Source organism: Musa acuminata, chromosome BXJ2-7, assembly GCF_036884655.1.
Source record: "Musa acuminata AAA Group cultivar baxijiao chromosome BXJ2-7, Cavendish_Baxijiao_AAA, whole genome shotgun sequence".
NCBI lineage: Eukaryota > Viridiplantae > Streptophyta > Magnoliopsida > Zingiberales > Musaceae > Musa > Musa acuminata.
Window position 1 is genome coordinate 33,447,147 of NC_088344.1, and position 19,249 is coordinate 33,466,395.

The 19,249-nt window shown below is 40.0% G+C and overlaps 2 protein-coding genes and 1 pseudogene across 2 annotated transcripts in view; 1 reads left to right on the forward strand and 2 right to left on the reverse strand.

Annotated features, from left to right (window-relative positions):
• The window catches only part of LOC103992431 (fructose-bisphosphate aldolase-lysine N-methyltransferase, chloroplastic), a 43,330-nt gene extending 39,307 nt beyond the window's left edge, over positions 1-4,023 (reverse strand). The window contains 1 exon segment of the mRNA XM_065115600.1: positions 3,706-4,023. Within this exon segment, the coding sequence (XP_064971672.1) occupies positions 3,706-4,023 (318 nt within the window).
• A 621-nt stretch (positions 4,024-4,644) lies between these two features.
• LOC135617680 (uncharacterized) lies at positions 4,645-7,131 on the reverse strand (annotated as a pseudogene).
• A 1,005-nt stretch (positions 7,132-8,136) lies between these two features.
• Positions 8,137-14,906, forward strand: LOC135617681 (uncharacterized). Its single transcript, XM_065118146.1, has 9 exons — positions 8,137-8,294; positions 8,478-8,547; positions 10,055-10,211; positions 10,460-11,271; positions 12,026-12,199; positions 12,273-12,389; positions 13,561-13,740; positions 13,992-14,038; positions 14,401-14,906. The coding sequence occupies exons 2-9, from the start codon at positions 8,500-8,502 to the stop codon at positions 14,702-14,704; spliced, it is 1,839 nt and encodes a 612-aa protein (XP_064974218.1). The 5' UTR covers positions 8,137-8,294; positions 8,478-8,499; the 3' UTR covers positions 14,705-14,906.
• Positions 14,907-19,249: the final 4,343 nt, after the last annotated feature.

Sequence of the window (19,249 nt, forward strand, 5' to 3'; positions counted from 1 at the left end):
CCTAATAGCGAAGTCCGAAGCATCTGTATGGACTTCAAAGTGCTCTCCGTAGTTTGGCAATTTGAGTACTGGTTCTTCTAGAACAGCAGCCTTCAGATCTTGGAACGCTATCTCACATTTGTTAGACCACTTCCAAGGCTGCTCCTTCTTCAGCAACTTTGTCAGTGGGGTTGCCCGCTTCGAATATCCGGCAATGAAGCGTCGATAGTAGTTGACGAAACCAAGGAAGGATCTCAACTCTGGCACATTCTTTGGAGTTCACCATTCCGCAACTACTTGCACCTTCGACTTATCCATCAGAATGGAGCCATCACCGATTCGATGCCCCAAGAATAGGATCTCAGTTTTAGCAAAGTAGCATTTCTCCCTTTTCACGAACAAAGTGTTCTCCCTGAGAACCTTGAAAATCGTCCGAAGGTGCTTGACGTGCTCCTCGAGCGTTTGGCTGTAGACGACGATATCGTCCAAGTAGACGACCACGAACTTATCCAAATACTCCTTGAATAGCTGGTTCATGAGAGTACAGAATGTGGCCGGAGCGTTGGTTAAGCCGAAAGGCATCACCAAGAACTCAAACGCTCCATATCTGGTCACACAGGTAGTCTTTGCTTCGTCGCCTTCAGCAATGCGCACCTGCCAATACCCCGACCGAAGGTCGAGTTTTGAGAAATACTTTGCCTTGCCCAATTGATCGAACAAGTCCGCAATGAGCGGGATGGGATACTTGTTCTTCACTGTTACTTTGTTGAGGGCTCGATAGTCGACGCATAATCGGAGGCTCCCATCTTGTTTCTTCTGGAAGAGAACTGGAGCTCCGAAAGGTGCTTTAGAGCTACGGATGAGACCATCGCTTAGCAGTTCACCTAACTGCTTCCTGAGTTCTGCCAACTCTGGCAGGGGCATGCGGTAGGGTGGTCTCGCTGGAGGTTTCACTCCTGGCTCCAGCTCGATACTGTGATCCACGCCTCTGCGTGGTGGAAGAGTCTTCGGTAACTCGGGTGGCATAACGTCTTCGAACTCTTTCAAGACGTTCGCCACCATAACAGGTTCTTGAATGGCCTCCTCGTTGAGTGGCTCTAGCTTCATAGCAGCCATAAATGTCAATTCGCCTTTTCGCACCCCTTTCTTCAATTGTAATGCCGAAATGTGTTGAGGCTCCTTGGTTCCTCTCCGAGAGACGAGAACCATGCAAGGGTCATCGCCTCCCATCATACATAGGGAGTTCAAGAACGGCATCAACACCAACTTTGCCGCGTGCATAAACTCCATTCCAAGAATCACCTGGAAGTCATCCAGTGGCACGACCATCATGTTGGTGTTTCCGCTCCAAGTCCCGATTTTGATAGGAACACCCTTCGCCAACCCGGAGATTCGCCTGGCCTCCGAGTTCACCGCCTTCATTCGGCTTGGGCTCTTCTCCAAGGTCAACCCAAGTCGTTGTGCTTCACGATCGGCTATGAAGTTGTGGGTAGCGCCCGTGTCTACCATTGCACGGGTCGTTTGGCCACTCAGCTTGATATCCACATACATCAGTTCACTACTTCTTGCTTTTTGTACCTTGGTCTTCATGTTCTCCCCCACTTGACCCCGCATAGCGTTCAACAGACGCATTGCTCCCATTCGGGGTCCTTGCGACTCCTCATCGTCGCTGTTGGATTCTGAACTGCTTGAGCTAAGGGCAACAGCTTTGCCCTTGTTCGATCGGGGAGGGTGGATGGAAGCCGTTAACGCATTGAATGCTTGTTTTTGTGGGCACTCCCTTACCATGTGCGGTCCTCCACACAAGAAGCATCCTCCAGGTTTTGAGGCCTTGCCTTTCGGGTTCGGCCCTTTGTGGGAGCTCTTCTTCTTCTGTTCGCCCCCGAGCTCCTTCCCTCTAGAATGTTTTGGAGGGCGATTACTTAAAGATTGTTTCCTTCTCGCTGGGTCTTCAGAGGAAACAAAGTTGGTGAGCCTTTCTGCAGCGGTGATTGCCCCGACCACGTCGGTAACATTCCTTCGATTTAGCTCCTGTTGAGCCCATGGTTTCAACCCATCAAGGAAGCTGAACAACTTGTCCTTTTCGGACATGTCCTATATGTCCAGCATTAGTGCAGAAAATTGCTTCACATAGTCTCGGATGGTGGTACTTTGGTGGAGTTGCCTCAACTTCCTTCTTGCGACGAACTCTGTGTTCTCCGGTAGGAACTAAGTTCTCAACTCCCGCTTCAGGTCCTCCCATGTGTCGACTCGACACCGACCTTGTTGGATTTCCTCCCAACGAGTTCGCCACCAAAGTTTCGCATCTCCATTCAGATACATTGTTGCTATAGAAACTTTGGTATCTTCGGAATCGGGCCTCGTAGCTCGGAAGTATTGCTCCATGTCGAACAGAAAGTTCTCGAGCTCTTTGGCATCTCTGGCCCCTCCGTATCCATGAGGCTTAGGTGCCCTCAAGTTTTGTGGCGGTGCAACGCGGGTGTTGCCTCCTCCCGCATTTAGTGTTCTTGTAAGCATAGCCACCTTTGCAGTGAGTTACGCCACAACATCCTGTAAGTGTTGCATGGAGTCTTTGGTGTCATTAGACAGTCGGTCGACTAGGGCCTTGACCTTGTCGATCCTAAACTCCGCTTCCTCTTGCGAGCTCTCTACCCCAACAAGTCTTTGTTGGCCATGGTAGAGTTCCTCCATGCTCGCTTCAAGAACATCCAAGCGGGTTTCCGCCGTCGTGAGTCTCTCCTTATGACTCTTTTTCCCAGTTAGCGCACTAGATTGCGCTTCCTCCGCTCGCGGAGAGTAGCCAACTTCTCGCTCGTCTTGTTCGCTGCCGCGCTCCTCTTGAGCGGCTCCAACAGCATGAGAGCGAGTGTGCACATGCAGCCCACCTGCGGCTGCTTGGGGCAAGGGTCCGGCCTGCCCCGTCTTGCTTGATTCGCCACGATGCTTTGCCATGGCGAAGTTACGAAGTTCGTTCGCTGTTCGATCGAAGAGCTTGCCCGCTCTGATACCACAATGTCACGACCTTAGCTATAATTGCCTAAGGCGTGAGGCAACCTTGCGGCCAAAGATGCGAACTTAGCTTGCGTTGCCTAAGTCGCGCTTCACTCTTGTGGCAAAGACGTGAACTTAGCTTGCGTTGCCTAAGTCGCGCTTCACCCTTGCGATATTGCTCCGCAAGGATCAGCTACTTTGTAACCTCTCGCAGGTCCCGAAGGACCTGTAAAAGAGAAAGAAAGTTAGATCGAAAGAACGAGCAACGGACAAGTCCCGAAGTCTCGCGAAAAGGGAAGCTTTACAAGCAATTCGACGAACACCCTGTGTGCACAAGAGAAAAGAGGGAGAGGGAGAAAAATAAGGCTTTCAAGGATGAACGAACAGCTGCAAGCCCACAAACAGCCGCTCACCTGGTCCCGGGCGCAAAGACAAGTTCCCGTAAAGGTCATGTGCGAACTTGCGAAAGAGATCTCAACGCCCGGTATATAACCGAAGCCCCATTCAGCCCTGTGCCACCCGGGGGGTTCCTGGGGTCTGAGATGGCTGACATTTTGGTGAGCGGAGGCAGCTCTCCGCTCACCTCCCGCGGCACGCGAAAACGGAGCTGTTTTGGGACTGTTTTGCTCGGTTCGGTGAGCGGTCGCTTTGCAACGCTGCAGCTTGTTCGAACTTACATATTTACAAGCAAAATGACCCAAAACCATGAGAAAATATGCTGTCAAGCAGCTGTACATGCAGGTGTGAGCGACGAATGGTTCGTTGAACGGAGTTGTTGCGGGTGCACGACGACCGTTCGTGATACTCCGGCACGAAACCCGGCTTAACGATAGCGGCGGAAGAGTCGGCGACCGCTCCCTGCTCACAAAGCCACCGCCAGAAGTCATCGACGGCGGCCGCCGACGGGGGGTCGCGCTGCGAAGCGGCGGTGCTGATCGTTCTGCTGTAACAGCCGATGTTGAGGACAGGTAGGGGCGACGGCTTGCAGTTGGCGAGGAGGAGTGACGACGAGGTCGGGTAGACGAGGTGGAGAAGAAGACGGGGCACCGCCATCTGCTGCAAGAACGAAGTGCAACGAGAGGGAGTCATTGCAGCAGCAAAGAAGCGCGGGTTTAGAAGGTGAAGTCCGACCAACCATAGGCTACAAACCCAACAGATAGATACGAGGAACAACTAAATCCCCTTCCCGCATCATTCATCCACTTCATATGTTTCCTCTAATTCTTTAATTTTATTATTTAAAATAAAGAATTTTAGACTTGGAAGCATTACTACGATTGAGGCTATAATTTATGCACAGTGTAGCATTAAAGCCTTTTTGGACGTACAATTTGCATACATACATTAATCCATGAGCTTCCACATAGGCTATTCATATTATCTATGATTAAGGGTATAGTTTATGCAAACTGAACTATTTATAATTGCAGATTAAAGCCTTTTTTGCACGTACAATCTGCATAGAAACAATAATTCTTCATCAGCCTCCACATAGGCTATGAATATTTGGGGATGGGGAAGGAAAAGGCGTGAAGATACACTGTCAGATTTCTACAAAGCAAGAACGATAATATGACCATCAGTTTGGTTGGAAAACGAAAAATCACATATACCCCTCCATCAGGGTTAAAATACTTATAACAAAATGAACTCATTATTTAGCGTGAGTTAAACTGACAAAAAAATTGTACAACTATTTATATAAATAATAGACCAAAGATCAAAATTTTCGGCTCATTGGGTTCGCTTATTTTGCCATCATGTGCAGTAATAAAACAAGCGAACCAAAATGCAGCACTTTTCATCATATAATGACAAACTATGAATGTTTTTAGTAGAATTCAACAGTCGGTTCAACCAACACTTGAATGTCACAAGTGAAAAGACTGTACCTGCTCCTCTCCTCTTCTAAGTGCTTTAAGTTTATCATGAAAGTATTCTTTCTTAACCATCGAACAACCAGCAAATTTCTTCCTCAAAGCAGTTTCACATAACAGACCAAACTAGGGTTTACTCGGAGACTCTTCTGCATAGTTTACATATCTCCAAACTCCATGCAGTAGCAGTCTTGCTTCATCTAAATCCTCGAGAGTTGATTAACAGATGATACCAGTTCCTCCCATCTGAAGCAGCTGTTCTACACCAAAACTATTAATTTTTCCTCCCTTCACAAAGAATGATGTGGTAACCATGCCTGCATTATTTCCGATATATGATTATAAGCACGAGCAAGTAAATACAACATAAAACATGAGCATATTTTTCAGTAATCATTTCCAAATCACCCAGAGTAACAACATCCAAACTAAATATATCAAACTCGTAGCACAATAAACATGTAGAGGGTTGGGTGATGAAATATGCGAAGAATAGTTCTATAGACATACGTTGATTTAAATGGCGCGCTAGTAGCTCGAATAGGTTTACTAAATGCGGCATCCTGAAAAGGACCAGCCATTTTTCCCCTCGGAAACCATCCAAGGTCTCCACCTTCCTTTCCTGATGGACACTCGGAATATTCTGCTGCCACCTGAGACAGACAGACAGCACAAGGCAAGGGAAAACTAATTTCTTCCACATATAACTCACCCAAAAAAAACAGATAAATCTTCTAAAGACCTATAATTTCATGAAGGTTCAAAGTTTAAGTTCAAGAAAATTAAACTGCAAGATCAATCATTCCCTGAAAGTGCAAGTCAACATGAAGAAAAAACATACTTCAACATAACAGTACCTAAAAAATGAAAGTGAAAATGAAAATAAAAGAACAATAAACCCACTAAAAAAAGGAAAAGAAAAGCAGAACTGAGAGCACATGTTGCAGACAATATAAAATAAGGATCCAGATTGTATCACAATGCTCTACCAATCATCATGCCCATAGCTAAACTCACAAGATTCTGAAACAATCTCAGTGGACAGAACAGAGAACCTACGAACGCAAATTCACCAGGGGGAACCTTGTCTCCATTGCTTAGCCAACCATCTTGGAGCTTCTTGTATGCTTCATTAATCTTGCCTTGTTTTTCACATAATATGTGCCTTGCTGAAACACAATCAATGGTTTAATTTAGCAAATATAATCTCTGTGGACACTCCTTGGTACATGAAATGTAATTCAATGGCTAAACCTGTCACCAATTTGGACACAACAGGTATCTAGTTCATTGTTAAGCATACACAGTTAGAATATGATACAAAGATAGGAAGAATTAACCTATTCCATTAATTTCGGAGCACATGAGACCATCTTTGGTGCCCCAAGATTTCACTCTATAAAGTAGCTAGCTTCCTTGAATGTGCTTCAATCAAATAAGACTAGAATTAGTCAAATTCAATCATGAATTCAAGAAATGGATGACAAAGGTGAGCAGCAATTCTGCACCTTCTTAAATTTCATAATATTTGGATCAGCTTTGGGATTGATAACACAATCCAGAATCTAAACCAGTCTCAATTGATTGGATCAGCTAAACCAGATCGTGGGATAGTTTTTCCCGTTAATTTTCCTTTTCCTTTCTTTTAGATGGTCGGAATTTCACCAAATCTTTTCAGCAAGCTGTTGGGAGTTGATGGAAAATTGGCCAAGATTGGTGCAGAACAGAATGAGTCATTCTGGCTTCTAGTAATTAGCCAGATACACAAAATTAATTTCTTTCTAGTAATTAGCCAGATACACAAAATCAATCAGAAATTAGACAGAACCACCTCAGGATTAGCTGGTTTCAGGTTATCCTGATTGTTTGGAAATGAAATTAGTCTGACCCAATCAAGATCGATCGAGTCGAACTGAAATAATCTGTTTTGTTAATCCATGAATGGGGACAAGCAATTTGCAAATAGATAGTGCAATCTACCGGTTCCTTGAAGTAATCTGCATGACATTATCTGAAAGGTACTAGGCTTAATAATATCATAATTTTGAATGAATCAAACGTTAAAATCAACTGATTGCGAAGGAAACTATGATCAAGGGAAACCGTGATCACAAGAGATGACACAACCTTTACCATAAGTGCAGGTGCCAAGCCCATCACTTGACTTGCCACCCTTCCCTTTGCCCTTGGGAGGCATTATCATCAGTTGCAGAGGAAGCTGCCTGCTTTCCCTTCCCCTTACCACCTGATTCCTTGGGTTTCGAGTCCCTCCCCATTAGCTGCCAATGCTATACAGCAAAGAGGAAACACAACTACCCACTTAGATCAAATGGAAGGTGCAGGAACAAGCGAGTCGTAACTGTTCGCAATGTAAAACCGCAGCCAATGCAAATCCGATCCAAGCAAGATCAGCCCCAAGAACAACAAGAATCAAAGGTGGCGGAAAAACGCCAAGAAAATTACAGAAAACGGTGTCCAACCCACTCGGGGAGTTCGAACAAAGAAATTAGATCTCCGAACAAAAGGGGATAAGTAATCAAAACACCGTGCCGTGGGGCATCATCAACGGTGAACAAAGTGGAATTCAAGATCAGCACCAAGAACAACAAGAATCCTAGGTGACGGCGAAACAGCCAAGAAGAATCACATAAACCAAGATCAAACGCAAACAAGAGAAGAAGAGGACGAATCTACGGCCAACCCAAGAACCTATGAGGCGAATCCGAGGCAGATTGAAGCCTTACCTCGAAAACAATCGGAGAACAAGAATCCCGGCGTCTCCGGCGCGGCCGGCATCGAGGCGCTGTTCATCTCTACCGACATTGCCCTTCCCCAGGCGAAGGTGGGAATCGGGAGCGGAGCCGGTTTCGGCATTCCCAGATGGAGCAGGACCGACGCGGTTGCGGCTCACCCAATCCTTTCTTGTCGACCCCAATCGAGGCGGAGGGATGGGAATTGAAGGCAACAACAGAGGAAGGTAGAATTTCTCATAAAAGCCCTTAATTTTCCTTTATCTCTTAATAAGCCTCTGATGTGCATAAATACCAAAGTACCCCTAAATTTTCAGATCCATGCGCCGAGAAACCGAAAGATCAAGGGCATTTATGTAAGTAAAGAAAAGAAATGGGGTGCTCCGAGGAAAGGAACTAATAGAGGGTCTTTGTGAGAAATTACCCTAAATAAAATAATCCAATTTCCACATAAATTTGCGTCTCTTCGGACACACGTGCAACGCACACTACGACGGAATCTCTTGTATACCTCCTCGATTCCTACTCGAATCCATACGTATCGCCACGAATTCTACGCTTCCTATCCTATCTTATTAATAGGAGAAGAGAGGGCACGAAGTCCGTTGAATTCACTTGCTTGCTTGATCTCCAAGGCATCCCCGAGTTCTCTCTCTTCCGTCAGCAGCCCGTCTCCAATCGATCCGTATCGCTATAGGTTTTTTTCCCTTACCCTTGCTCATCCTTCTCGTGTTCTCCTTTCTCTTCCTTTCCTTTCTTGGATCTTTTCCGGTGAGAATTCAATCGTGTTTCAATTATGTGCCTTTTGTTATGATCGGAATTCGATTTATCGATTTCTATTTCGCCTCGACTGATTTGGTTCTCAACTTGTCTATTTTAGAGGGCGTATTAGCTATCGAATCATGACTCTGAAGTCGGTGCTTCGTGCTCTGCAGGAGGTCTTCCCGCAGGTATGAGGCCATGTTAGTATAATCAATAAAAAAGACATTTTTATGGACACCAACCAAACAGAGGTCTGACTGTTGGAATTGCTTTAGATCTAGTTAGTGTCATGTTCTTTCTCATGTTTCTACTGTTGGACATCATGGGATAATTCCCAAAAGGAGTGCTCAAGAACTCATGTATTAATCAAAACTACAGCCCTCCACCAATGCAAGGTTAATTGGATCGGGGATATTACGGTCTCCCCATCTCAAATCTTGTTAACAAACCTCAGACAGTAATATCAGATCACGCCTTGACCAGAGATTCATTGGAATGCATAGTAAGCCCCAACTGAATGATTGTTGTTCAGATGTCGTGTTTGTCAGAATCATGACCAGTACTATAATTACTCAAATACAAGAATGATGCCCATAGATGCGGGACAATAGTTTGTGGAACTATAGAAATTGTATTATATTTATTGTGTGAATTGTATATGATCCTCAAATAGGTCGGCATGCTATGTTATTGTGTTATTATTGGTAACAACATCAATGGTTTCTCTTCTGTCATCCAATTTTCTAGGAACTAATGGAAAATTTATTTAGTACAGAAGAAGAAAACAACAAGAGCATGAGTATGATAAAACATCAATTTACAACTCCAATTATAATTAGCCTCAGTTCATATGCTTGAATAAATATCAAACTAGTATGTGCCAGAAAGAGGGAGCAACAAACACTAGGAAACTATAGATTCATTCTATGCAGAAAAGAAATAATCCTTAAAATTGTAGTGCAGTAGTGTCAAATTTCAAAAAATGTGTTGCTGACAGTATTACTGTAATAATCATTTTAATGAAACCATTAATTGAAATTTATTATAGATCATAACAAGACTATCATTCGAGCAGTCATAATTTCTTAAACGATCAGAATAGAGCAATGTGGAGACAGTGTACAGTTCCAAGGTTGAAATAATCACCGATCTTTGTTCAAAATTTTACACTTGTAAAATCAGTTTGTACCTTTTGGTGTGATTTTCCAGTGCATGTTGCATTACACAATGTCATCAATCAGGCCCTTATGTGTTGCCTAATTATGAGTTTCATTGACTTGCATAGAACTACTAGACTTCATGATTGTGGATGTCCCTGGTTTTAGCCTTTGGAAGGTTAAGTAGGGGAGACTGTAATACCCTGAATATCGAATGATGATGATTCTAAAATTGCTTTCCTGCTTCTTTATGCAGAATATTACAACTTTACGCATTTCAGAAATTTACATTGTTATATACTGTGATGTTAACATATCTGTAGGACACATCCACATCCACCACATTATTTATTTGAAGAATTCTTCATTCCTTATAAGTTCTAATGCTAGTTTGATTAATTTTGGTCTGGATATTTAAAGATTGCCTGGGATCTTGACTTTGTAAATTATAAAATCAGGGGAAGTTGAATTTGTATATTGGGGTTGTTCTTTTGTTTTCGATGACATTATAATTGGTGTCTCTTTTACTTCACTGCAGATTGATCTCCGAATACTTAGGGCTGTCGCTATTGAATATTCTGATGATGTTGATACTGCAGTAGAGTTCATTCTATCTGATGTTTTACCAATCATAACTGAACCAGCGGAAACATCAAATCCCTATATCTCTCTTGATGCAGAACAATCACTTAATGGTAGGTGTTTTTTCATGTGACCAAGTTCAATTAGAGCAATTTAATTCTTTGAGATACTTATATCTGTTATGGGATTTCTTGATTTTATCATATTTTCCATTATACACACTAAGAGGAAATGTGCAACATATTTCATATGGTCTCATCTTTTCTAACTATTCTTCTTCTTGCTAACTTGTGAAATTACTATTTTTGAAAATGGTTATACTAGTTTGGCTAATATTTGGTACCATGTACGTGGGAAGCAGTAGGTGATTATTCACGGGAAGACACGAATGGGGCAAATCTATTACCATGTCACAATGTAATTGTTGAGCAAAAAGAGACTCTTCTACCTTCCGAACCGAAAGCTGAATCAGATATAAATCTTTCTGCTGATAATAAAAGTAATGCTCATTCAGAGCCACAATCCTCAGTTGTGATGCTTGTTGGAAATTGTTCTAATGTCCTTGGAAAGAATGAAACCTCGGAAACCAAACTGGAGGAAGTAGTTAGTGTACCACAGACCGTTGCAGCTAAGTGTGATGTTCTGGATGCTGATGTCCAAGAATTGTGCAAGACAAAACTTAATGGCACTCTAGCAGCCTCTTCAGACGGTTGTCCTACATTGTCATTCCGAACTGTTCAAAACAATCTAGATCTGATGGAATGTGGAACACAGATAGAGAAGGCTATGAGCAGTTGCATTAGTGAGTATGAAGAACAGTTACTAGGAGCATTCAAGGATGTTGCCAAAATCCAAGATAAATGCAACTTTGAAGCTAACAGTACTGTCTCAGCTGCTTTTACCAATGCTGAGGAAACCTCATCTGTCCATGAAATTTCTCAAGCTCAACACTCTAAAAAATCTGGAGAACTTATCAATATTGAAGATTTCCAAAGTGATTATGAAGTACAACAGCTCGAGTGCCTAGCTGAGACGGCTTCTGTTCTGTTGCCACTTGAAAAAGATAATGTGTCTATCAGTGATACGCTCCAAACTGCAATTGTAGCTACACAAGGAGAGATACCTAACATTGACTTCCTCGACAGTATTCTTCTTGATGCTCAAAACAAGAAGGTAACCTTTATGTTGTTGAGGTTTGTTTGTGTATGTTACTTTGCAGTTCTGCAAGTCCTACTTGTTTCGTTCTTTAAGTTATACTACAATATGTGCTAGTGTTGAAATGTGAAACTTGTAAAGTCATGCTAACTCTCCTTAACTACTACATCTCGGCTTAGTTGTTGACATTCTTTTAGCCTAGTAAAATGCTAAAAAAATCTCAGTTCAAATTATATAATAGATAAATTAATTGAGGATACAACTCTAACTCTTAGACAATGCTGAAATAGAAATCACTTTGCAGCATTTTTGCATATGGAAAGATCAGTGGTATATGTCATTTGATAAATTAGCTATATAAATTCTAAAGCTACCTCTGCATGCCAAGTTAAATTAAAGCAAAGGAAATTAAGTTACTCAAGTTGTTGTATTAATGGGGGAATGGGGTAAATAACCAAGTCACTTGTATGTTGCTAAACAGTTGACAAGCAAGCTAATTACTGGTACATCTATTGAACCTGGCTTGAGCTTTCTTATTGAACTCTTTAGTAATGTAGTTCACCTTTCTTCCAATGCTTATGTACCTCTTGATCTGTATGTGGATTTATATTTGTGCTTTTTGAGTTCTAAATGATGAACTATATGTCAAATCCTTTATCAAGTAAAAATTGTAAAACAAGAGTTAACTGCAGACCAAAAGCTTCTGCTGCTTTTCTTATAAACATGCATTTCATTGTTGCCTAGAATTACTTGTGATTTGTACGTCAACCAGAGAACATTGGTATCTGCACTGGAATCAACAATTAACATGCTGAAAGAGGTAGAGCTTCACGAGGAGAGAGCTGAACAAGCTAAAAGAGAAGCCTCTGTGGCTGGTGAAGATATATTCCAAGAAGCGGAGGACCTCAGGCAGAAGATAAACCATGCAAAAATCACAAATGAGAAGGTTGTGTTCCACGCTAGCCTTGCTTTATTTCAGTTATATGGTAAGCAATACTCACATTGTTTGATGTTGGCAGAAAGCTGAAGAAATTTATTCTGAAAAATCTACAATGGCACCTGAAGCTATGGAACTTCAATCTCGGCTTATCAATATCTCAGATGAAAGACAAAAATCACTTTCTATTTTAGAGGAGGTGAGGAAAACATTGTTGGTCTCTATGTAACTGGCATATGCTGTTCTTTACCATAACAGTGTATTGTTGCTTCGCAAGGACCAAAACTACATATTAGTTTGTCGATTTTTATCTTCTGCTATTCTTTTTGAGGCAAAGGTATGTAATGCCTGTTGGCTCATTCCATCATGAATGTAAGTTTTTTTCTACTAGTGTGATGCAAAATATTCAACACTAATCTAGCGCTGTATATATTTTGTAATTCAACTGAGCTTTTCAGTGTCATTAACATGTCATTACTGTTTCCAAGTAGACTAAGAAACCTGACAAAAATAACTAGGAAAATGAAAGATGTAGCTAGATTCTTAGAACCGAAATCGAACCTAAAATATAGACTCTACCTGTTCCTGTCTTCAGATTGCGTGAACCTCGAGCTGCTTCAACCAGCAAGGCTGGTATGCTGCTGAAACAGAAGACTACAAGCACAAAGAATAGAAAATCTGAATTCTAATTGACCTTTACTTTGATCTCCTTTCTGGCATCAAGAAGTGGTCTGGCACCAAAATCCAAAATCTAATGGTGGTGAAATGACAACCAGAAGGTTATTTGATTTGTATCTGAGCATCAGTAAACTCCAACCCCATGTTGATGAGAGATAAATCAAATCAGTCCATAAGCTGAACCAGTTGGCCTAAGTTAACTCTCTGAGATTGTGATCCACAAAAGCCTATATTGATTAAGAACACCTCAGATACCATCTTTGTGAAACACGCTCGATTTGGAAAATTGATTTATTAGACTTTTCATCGATGTGTGCAAAATCTACCAATGGTTGAAATGATGATAGCTTGTTAATCCCTTCAAAGAATCTCTTCAACAATAACAAAATGATTGCTTATTTCTCTTTTTTCTTCCTAGGTTACAAAGTACTGTCTGTTACAGTATCTTTGTGCCTATATTGCTACTTTATTACCTTCCGTCATGGAAACTTCCAAGTTTTCTGCTTTCATCATTTGGAAACTGTTTTTAGCTTTTCCTTTTTTACATTTGGATGCTATTGAATTTTTCAGAATTAACATTTCAATAAAACTGATGTGGAAGCTAGATATGTGGCCAAGAGAAATGCAGAATACTCTACTTTTTTGTGATTTGCATCTGGTGTTTCTAACTATAGCTTTAAAACTTATAACAGATTTGTCAAACACTGGGTGCACGACTAGCTCATGCAAAGGAAGAACAAGCAGCGGCTGAGCAGGAGAAGCTTAAAAGGGAAGACTTGGCCCACAAGTTTTTTCGTGAGCAGGAAGACATCATGAATAGCATATTACAAGAAGCATATTGTCTCCAGAATGAAGCAGAGGAGAACACCAAGGTAACATAGGAATTATACATGTGTACGTTTTAAGTTGATGTTTAGGAATTTTTACAAGTTCCCAAGCTTAACCACTTGCTATGACTCAGAAGTTGCCTTGTGAGACATCTAAACAGAAATTTCCAGTAAATTTATAATAGGAGCACTCTTTAAAAGAAAGTGCTTTAAAAGTTCTGCCATCTAAGACCTGAGATTTGTTAATGAATTAATTCATTCAGAAGTATGATAAACTTCTCATTCTTGTGCTACAGTTGAGAGAGTTTCTAATGGATCGAGGTCGCATGCTCGATATTTTACAGTAAGTGTTGTCTCCCAAATTATTTTGTGCTAAAAAGGCTTGAAGTTCATTTTGTCTGCATGGTTTGATCTTTTGATGCTAGTGACTATACGAACTTGATTACAACTTTTGTCTTTAATATAAATAATTATATGTTCTTTTCGCTCCCCTCATGGCTGTGAACAGATGTAATAGTTTACTGATAATATCATTCCTACTGTCATTTCATTTTTAACATAACCATTCAGAAACATATAATTATGTTTGAGTAGATAGATCATGTTCTTTTTCTCCAATTCATAAACTGCAACACTTCAGTTTAGCATGTTTTAATCGGTACTAGTAGAAGAAATTGAATTAATATAGTGTTGTTCTGATCACAGAGAAGAAATAGCTGTTGCCTGTGAGAGTGCGTTATCTCTGAAAAATAGAGTTTATGGATGTATGCCAGACAACAGACCGATATTGTCAGTAACTGGCACCCTGGTCTCCTCTTCAAACTCTTTGTCTGAGAAGACTGTCTTGCCTAAGAGTGATCTCCATTCTCCGACAAGCATGAGTTCAATCATGATCGACAAAGAGGCTACTATGAATCTTCCCCTGGAAGGTGATGCTGCTGATCACCACCAGGATTGCTCAGATGATGATTGGGAGATGTTGGAAGATAAGGCTGAGTTGCTGAACTGATGCCTAGTTTTCTGATGTAATGTATTATACACTCATAGTATATTTGGCCTCTATGGAAGGATCAAACCTTCAGATGCAGAGACTACCATTTGCTGTAAATATTCTTTCAATCTGGGAGTCCTGTCTTGTTTTGTATGTTACTGTCACACTTTCCTAATATTTTGCCTTGTTGATTGTAAATAAATTAAGATTTGGCCTGCCACTGTTGTGTACAGAAACTTTGTTCTGTAAATTGGATGTGATGCTCATCTGACAGTCATATTTACATTGGTATCATTATCTCCAACAAATATGATAAGCTAGTTTTTAATGCATGTCTCTAAAGGTCAAATAGGTACGATGTTTGAAGTTTGAGGATTTCAAATAATGTCATAGAATTAAAATAAAACATTAAACAGTTTTAAAATCATGTCACCATATCTTCTTGATCAATATCGGGGTTTCAGTGTTTGATTTCCTATAATTAGAGGATTTAGTTTCTGTTTCCCTTATAATAGTTTTTGATTTTCTCAGGGGTTATTTTATCAATTTTCTTTTATTAAAAATCATATAGGTTTTAACTTCTTACACCGTAATATATGATAGTTGAATATTTATTTGAGATATTTTTTTTACTCTTTATTTTAAGAGATCAAGATTTACCTAAATATAAAGATATTTTCCGTTTCACTTCGTCCACACTTTTCTACAAAGTAAAATTTTTTTTATATCAACACTTTTTATATCCAATAATCTCAACAAGTTATCTATCTTCATTTATTTTTTGAAATAAAAATATTGAATTAGTAAATTATTATGCACTCCTTCAAATAGGATTGTTTCCGAACCTTCTTACTATATTTATAATAGTACTAGTTATTTAAGGATTTAATATATGATTTTTTTTTTACTATAAAACTTATTCTCTATCGTCTCGTTAGGTACCCTTGATCCTAACGTGATATCACTCTCATAGTATTACTCTCATCATTAATATCTATTCTCTATTCTCTATAAAATTATAAAACTTATTCTCTATTCTCTATAGTATCACTCTCATCGTCAATATCTATTCAACTTCAACACCTATTTACATAATAGAAGAAAATAATTTTTTTTTTATTCGTGTGGCATGTGAATCCTAACCACAACTCCTTCGTTAATATTTAACATTAATGAGTTTGAATTTTAATCGAATTTCATCCAAAACTTTATCTTGATGATGGATAAACCATTTTGGATTTGGATCCATAAGCATGACAATTCTCTTACCAAGACTCACTTTTACTATGGCTTTGATGGGTTTATCAAAGTGAGGAAGGAACACAACAGAGCCTAACATCATGAAAGGCTACGAGCATCCGCCCCCTTGACCTAAGAGTTTCATGATTTCTCCTCCCCTTGTCCCCTCGGACTTAGTTGCTTCACCCCTAGGGTTGACTCAGACATAATCTTCACTAGGTCTCTCTTTATTGTCTTTAACCCCATTGACAACTCTTCTTTCGATGACCTAGGCTAATCTCTTTCAGGATTCCCAAAGCAAGAATAGGGGTCAATGTGTGGAAACCATTTTCCACATTCAAGAGAGCTCAAAGTTGGTGATGGAGCTTGATCGTTCAAAAGTGACTATGGTTAGAGATTAAAGGAAGCACTATATCTACGACGCATTCCTACAACAGATTATGGATATGGATTCAGGGTTCTTTTGCCTTTGGTTTAGTTTAGAGGAGAAAATGATTAATATTCTTTCTAATAGTCCATGATTTATTGGTGACCAAGCATTAACTCTCCTCCCCTAAAAGGATAACTTTTAGCTCTTGATAGAAAAGGTGGAAGTTGCTTCTATGTGGATCCAACTTCCTAATCTATCATTGTAGGTACTCAACTCTAAAGTCCTCATCGAAATTACCTCTATAATAGGAAGAATCATCAAAATCAATAAAACTATACTCTCAAAATCTAAACGTAGATTCACTCGAGTATATATTAAAATTAATTTCTCTAAATCTTTGTTGCAAGGTTTCTTGATTTAGGAGGGCTTATCTTTATTTTTTCAAACAATTTTGTATGAGAACATTCCCAATATATGTTATCATTGCAGGGGCATCTAGCATTAGTTGAACTTTTATCCCCATGTTGCCTTAGCCTCTAGTGCCTCTGTACTTGTTGGAGATGAAGAGAAAGTTATGAACTCCTTGGAAGGGAGCGAGGTAAGGCATGCCTTTAGCTCTTGGGTTTGAGTTGAGCACAAGCCCAAGGGATGACCATATGCTCTTTCAAGTCAGAATCCGCTACAGACCAAACAACCTAGACTAGTACCAAGTCTCCTAAACTATAGCTTGACATCAATAATTGATTCTGATCCTAGTTTGAGTCCTGTTGTTGTGGACTATTTCCTCTTTCCTGGGGCTTGGGATAGGTTGGCAATAATTTTGGATACTATTGTAAGGGCAATTGATATATTAGAGTGATTGACTCGAGATACCTCTTTGTTGATTGTCTCGGAGTCTTTGTCATTATTGCTTGTTCATCTTTCCACCTTGTAAGTTATAAAATTAGTGCTTACTTCATCTCTATGCTATCTCTGGCTGTTGCTACTCTCCAAACGTCCCATCTGCCTAGAAGACCGTTTTAGTGCAAACTAGAGCATAACCCTTAATGGACTAATCTCATGGGACAACTATAAACAAGGAAAAGGAAAAGGTCGTGCATCCCTTAATTTCGATCTCCCCTATCCCTTTTATCACCTTATCATAACCAAAGGAGGGGAAACCTTCTTCCATCTCACAATCCCTTTTCGAGAACTATTAGTATGCTATTGCCAATCCTTCATTTGAGAAAGCCCTAACCCTCTTCTCATTTGTATAATCTGCCTTAGTCCTTGACTCCCTCATCTATAAGATGATGGAGGCATTTAGTAAAGACTAAGCTTAGGGGACAATCTTCTAGCAAATGAAGTTGACCCAAAGTGGATTTGGGACATGGAGAAGGAAAGCCAAAGGCATAGAGGAGGATGCTCAGATCTACTCTGGCTTTAATTTTTGCTCTTTCTTCTTTGAAGAATAAAAAGAAAAATATTTCGCACACTAATGGTGATGCTATAGATGCAACAAAGGCTTCACTTCCTACTCTTGATTAATGATTATTCTTTCTTGAAATTGTAGTGGAGTATCGAAGAGAATAGGTCACAAGCATTTGGCCTCCTTAAGACACAACCTTGACATCATCTCTCTACTTGAAACTCACTTCAATGTAAATCACAATATATGCTTCCTTCAGTAGTGTGAATATGGCTAGGCTGGAAATTTTTTTATGGCTATTGGGTACTCAAGTGACATTATGATAGTTTGGAGGACCAATTCGATAAAGGTTGCTACAGTGAGTAAATTTACTTAACGTATTAATTTTATTATCAATGCCTTAGATAACCCTCCTCGCTCTTTACTATAATTTACGTTAGCACTTGCCCTTCTGCTTGTCATTTTTTATGGAATCTATTCTTAGGTGTCAGCTTGATTAGTAATGGATCGTCTATGGTGATTTCAATATAATTCTTTCTGTCGAGGATAAATTAGGAGGTGGACTATTTTATCTTTCTAAGTTAGTTATGGATTTTTATGATTTTATCTACAAATCTTGTTGATTTAGATTTCTTTAGCAACAATTATATTTGGAGCAATAATAGATTTGGCTCCTCTATGGTTTATACTCGGCTTGATAGAGCCATTGGCAATGCATTTTAGTTTTCTTTTCATGACAAAATTATTGCTTATCACCTTGCTCGTACTGCTTCTGACTACTCCTTCCTTCTCGTCGTCTCCTCTAAATCGAATAGGCACAAACTAAGATATATTTAAGTTTTAATCTTTTTGGACCAACTACAAAGATGTGGGCAATATCATCAACTCCACTTATAAGGACTCTATGAGTTCTAGAGACCCTTTGATTGACCTTTATTCTAAATTTTCTTATACTAGCCACTTACTCGCACATTGACATCAGGGCTATGGTCATGATTTGAAAAAAACTGTTAATGACACGGATAAAAAAATAGTTATCTTGGAGACTAGGGACTCTAATGCCTTCTTAACTCTTAAGGAACACACCAATTTCATATGCCTTCGCAACAAGCTTTCAAACTTGAATAAATAGCTTCACACCAAATGAGCCACTAAAATTAAAATCAATTGGTTCATTAAGGAAGGTCATAATATTGCTTTCTTATATAAGGTGGCAACATTTAGAAATCGAAAGAACTGTATCAACTTCATTAAGCTAGACAATAGAGACCCTACCCATAAGGATGGTGAGATCCTCTCTAGTTTCTCTTCCTAGTATATTATTCTTTGGTCGAACATTGATCCTACTCTTCAGGGGTCATAGAATTCCACCCCCTCTTCCCTAGCATTTAGCCATTGTTAGCTCTATACTGTGTGTGTCTTTCGTTTGCTTGAAATTAAAACTATCCTTTTTTAAATAGGCATGGATAAAAGCCTAAACCTATATGGCTTCAACGTTAAATTCTTTCAAATCTATTATGATTCCCTTAGCAATAATATCCTTATT

Excerpts from the sequence above, each read along its gene's own strand:
- LOC135617681 (XM_065118146.1), top strand. The coding sequence starts at position 8,500 with ATGACTCTGAAGTCGGTGCTTCGTGCTCTGCAGGAGGTCTTCCCGCAG. Across the intron at positions 12,200-12,272 it reads CAAAAATCACAAATGAGAAG|AAAGCTGAAGAAATTTATTC; the intron begins GTTGTGTTCCAC and ends TGATGTTGGCAG. Across the intron at positions 14,039-14,400 it reads CGCATGCTCGATATTTTACA|AGAAGAAATAGCTGTTGCCT; the intron begins GTAAGTGTTGTC and ends TTCTGATCACAG.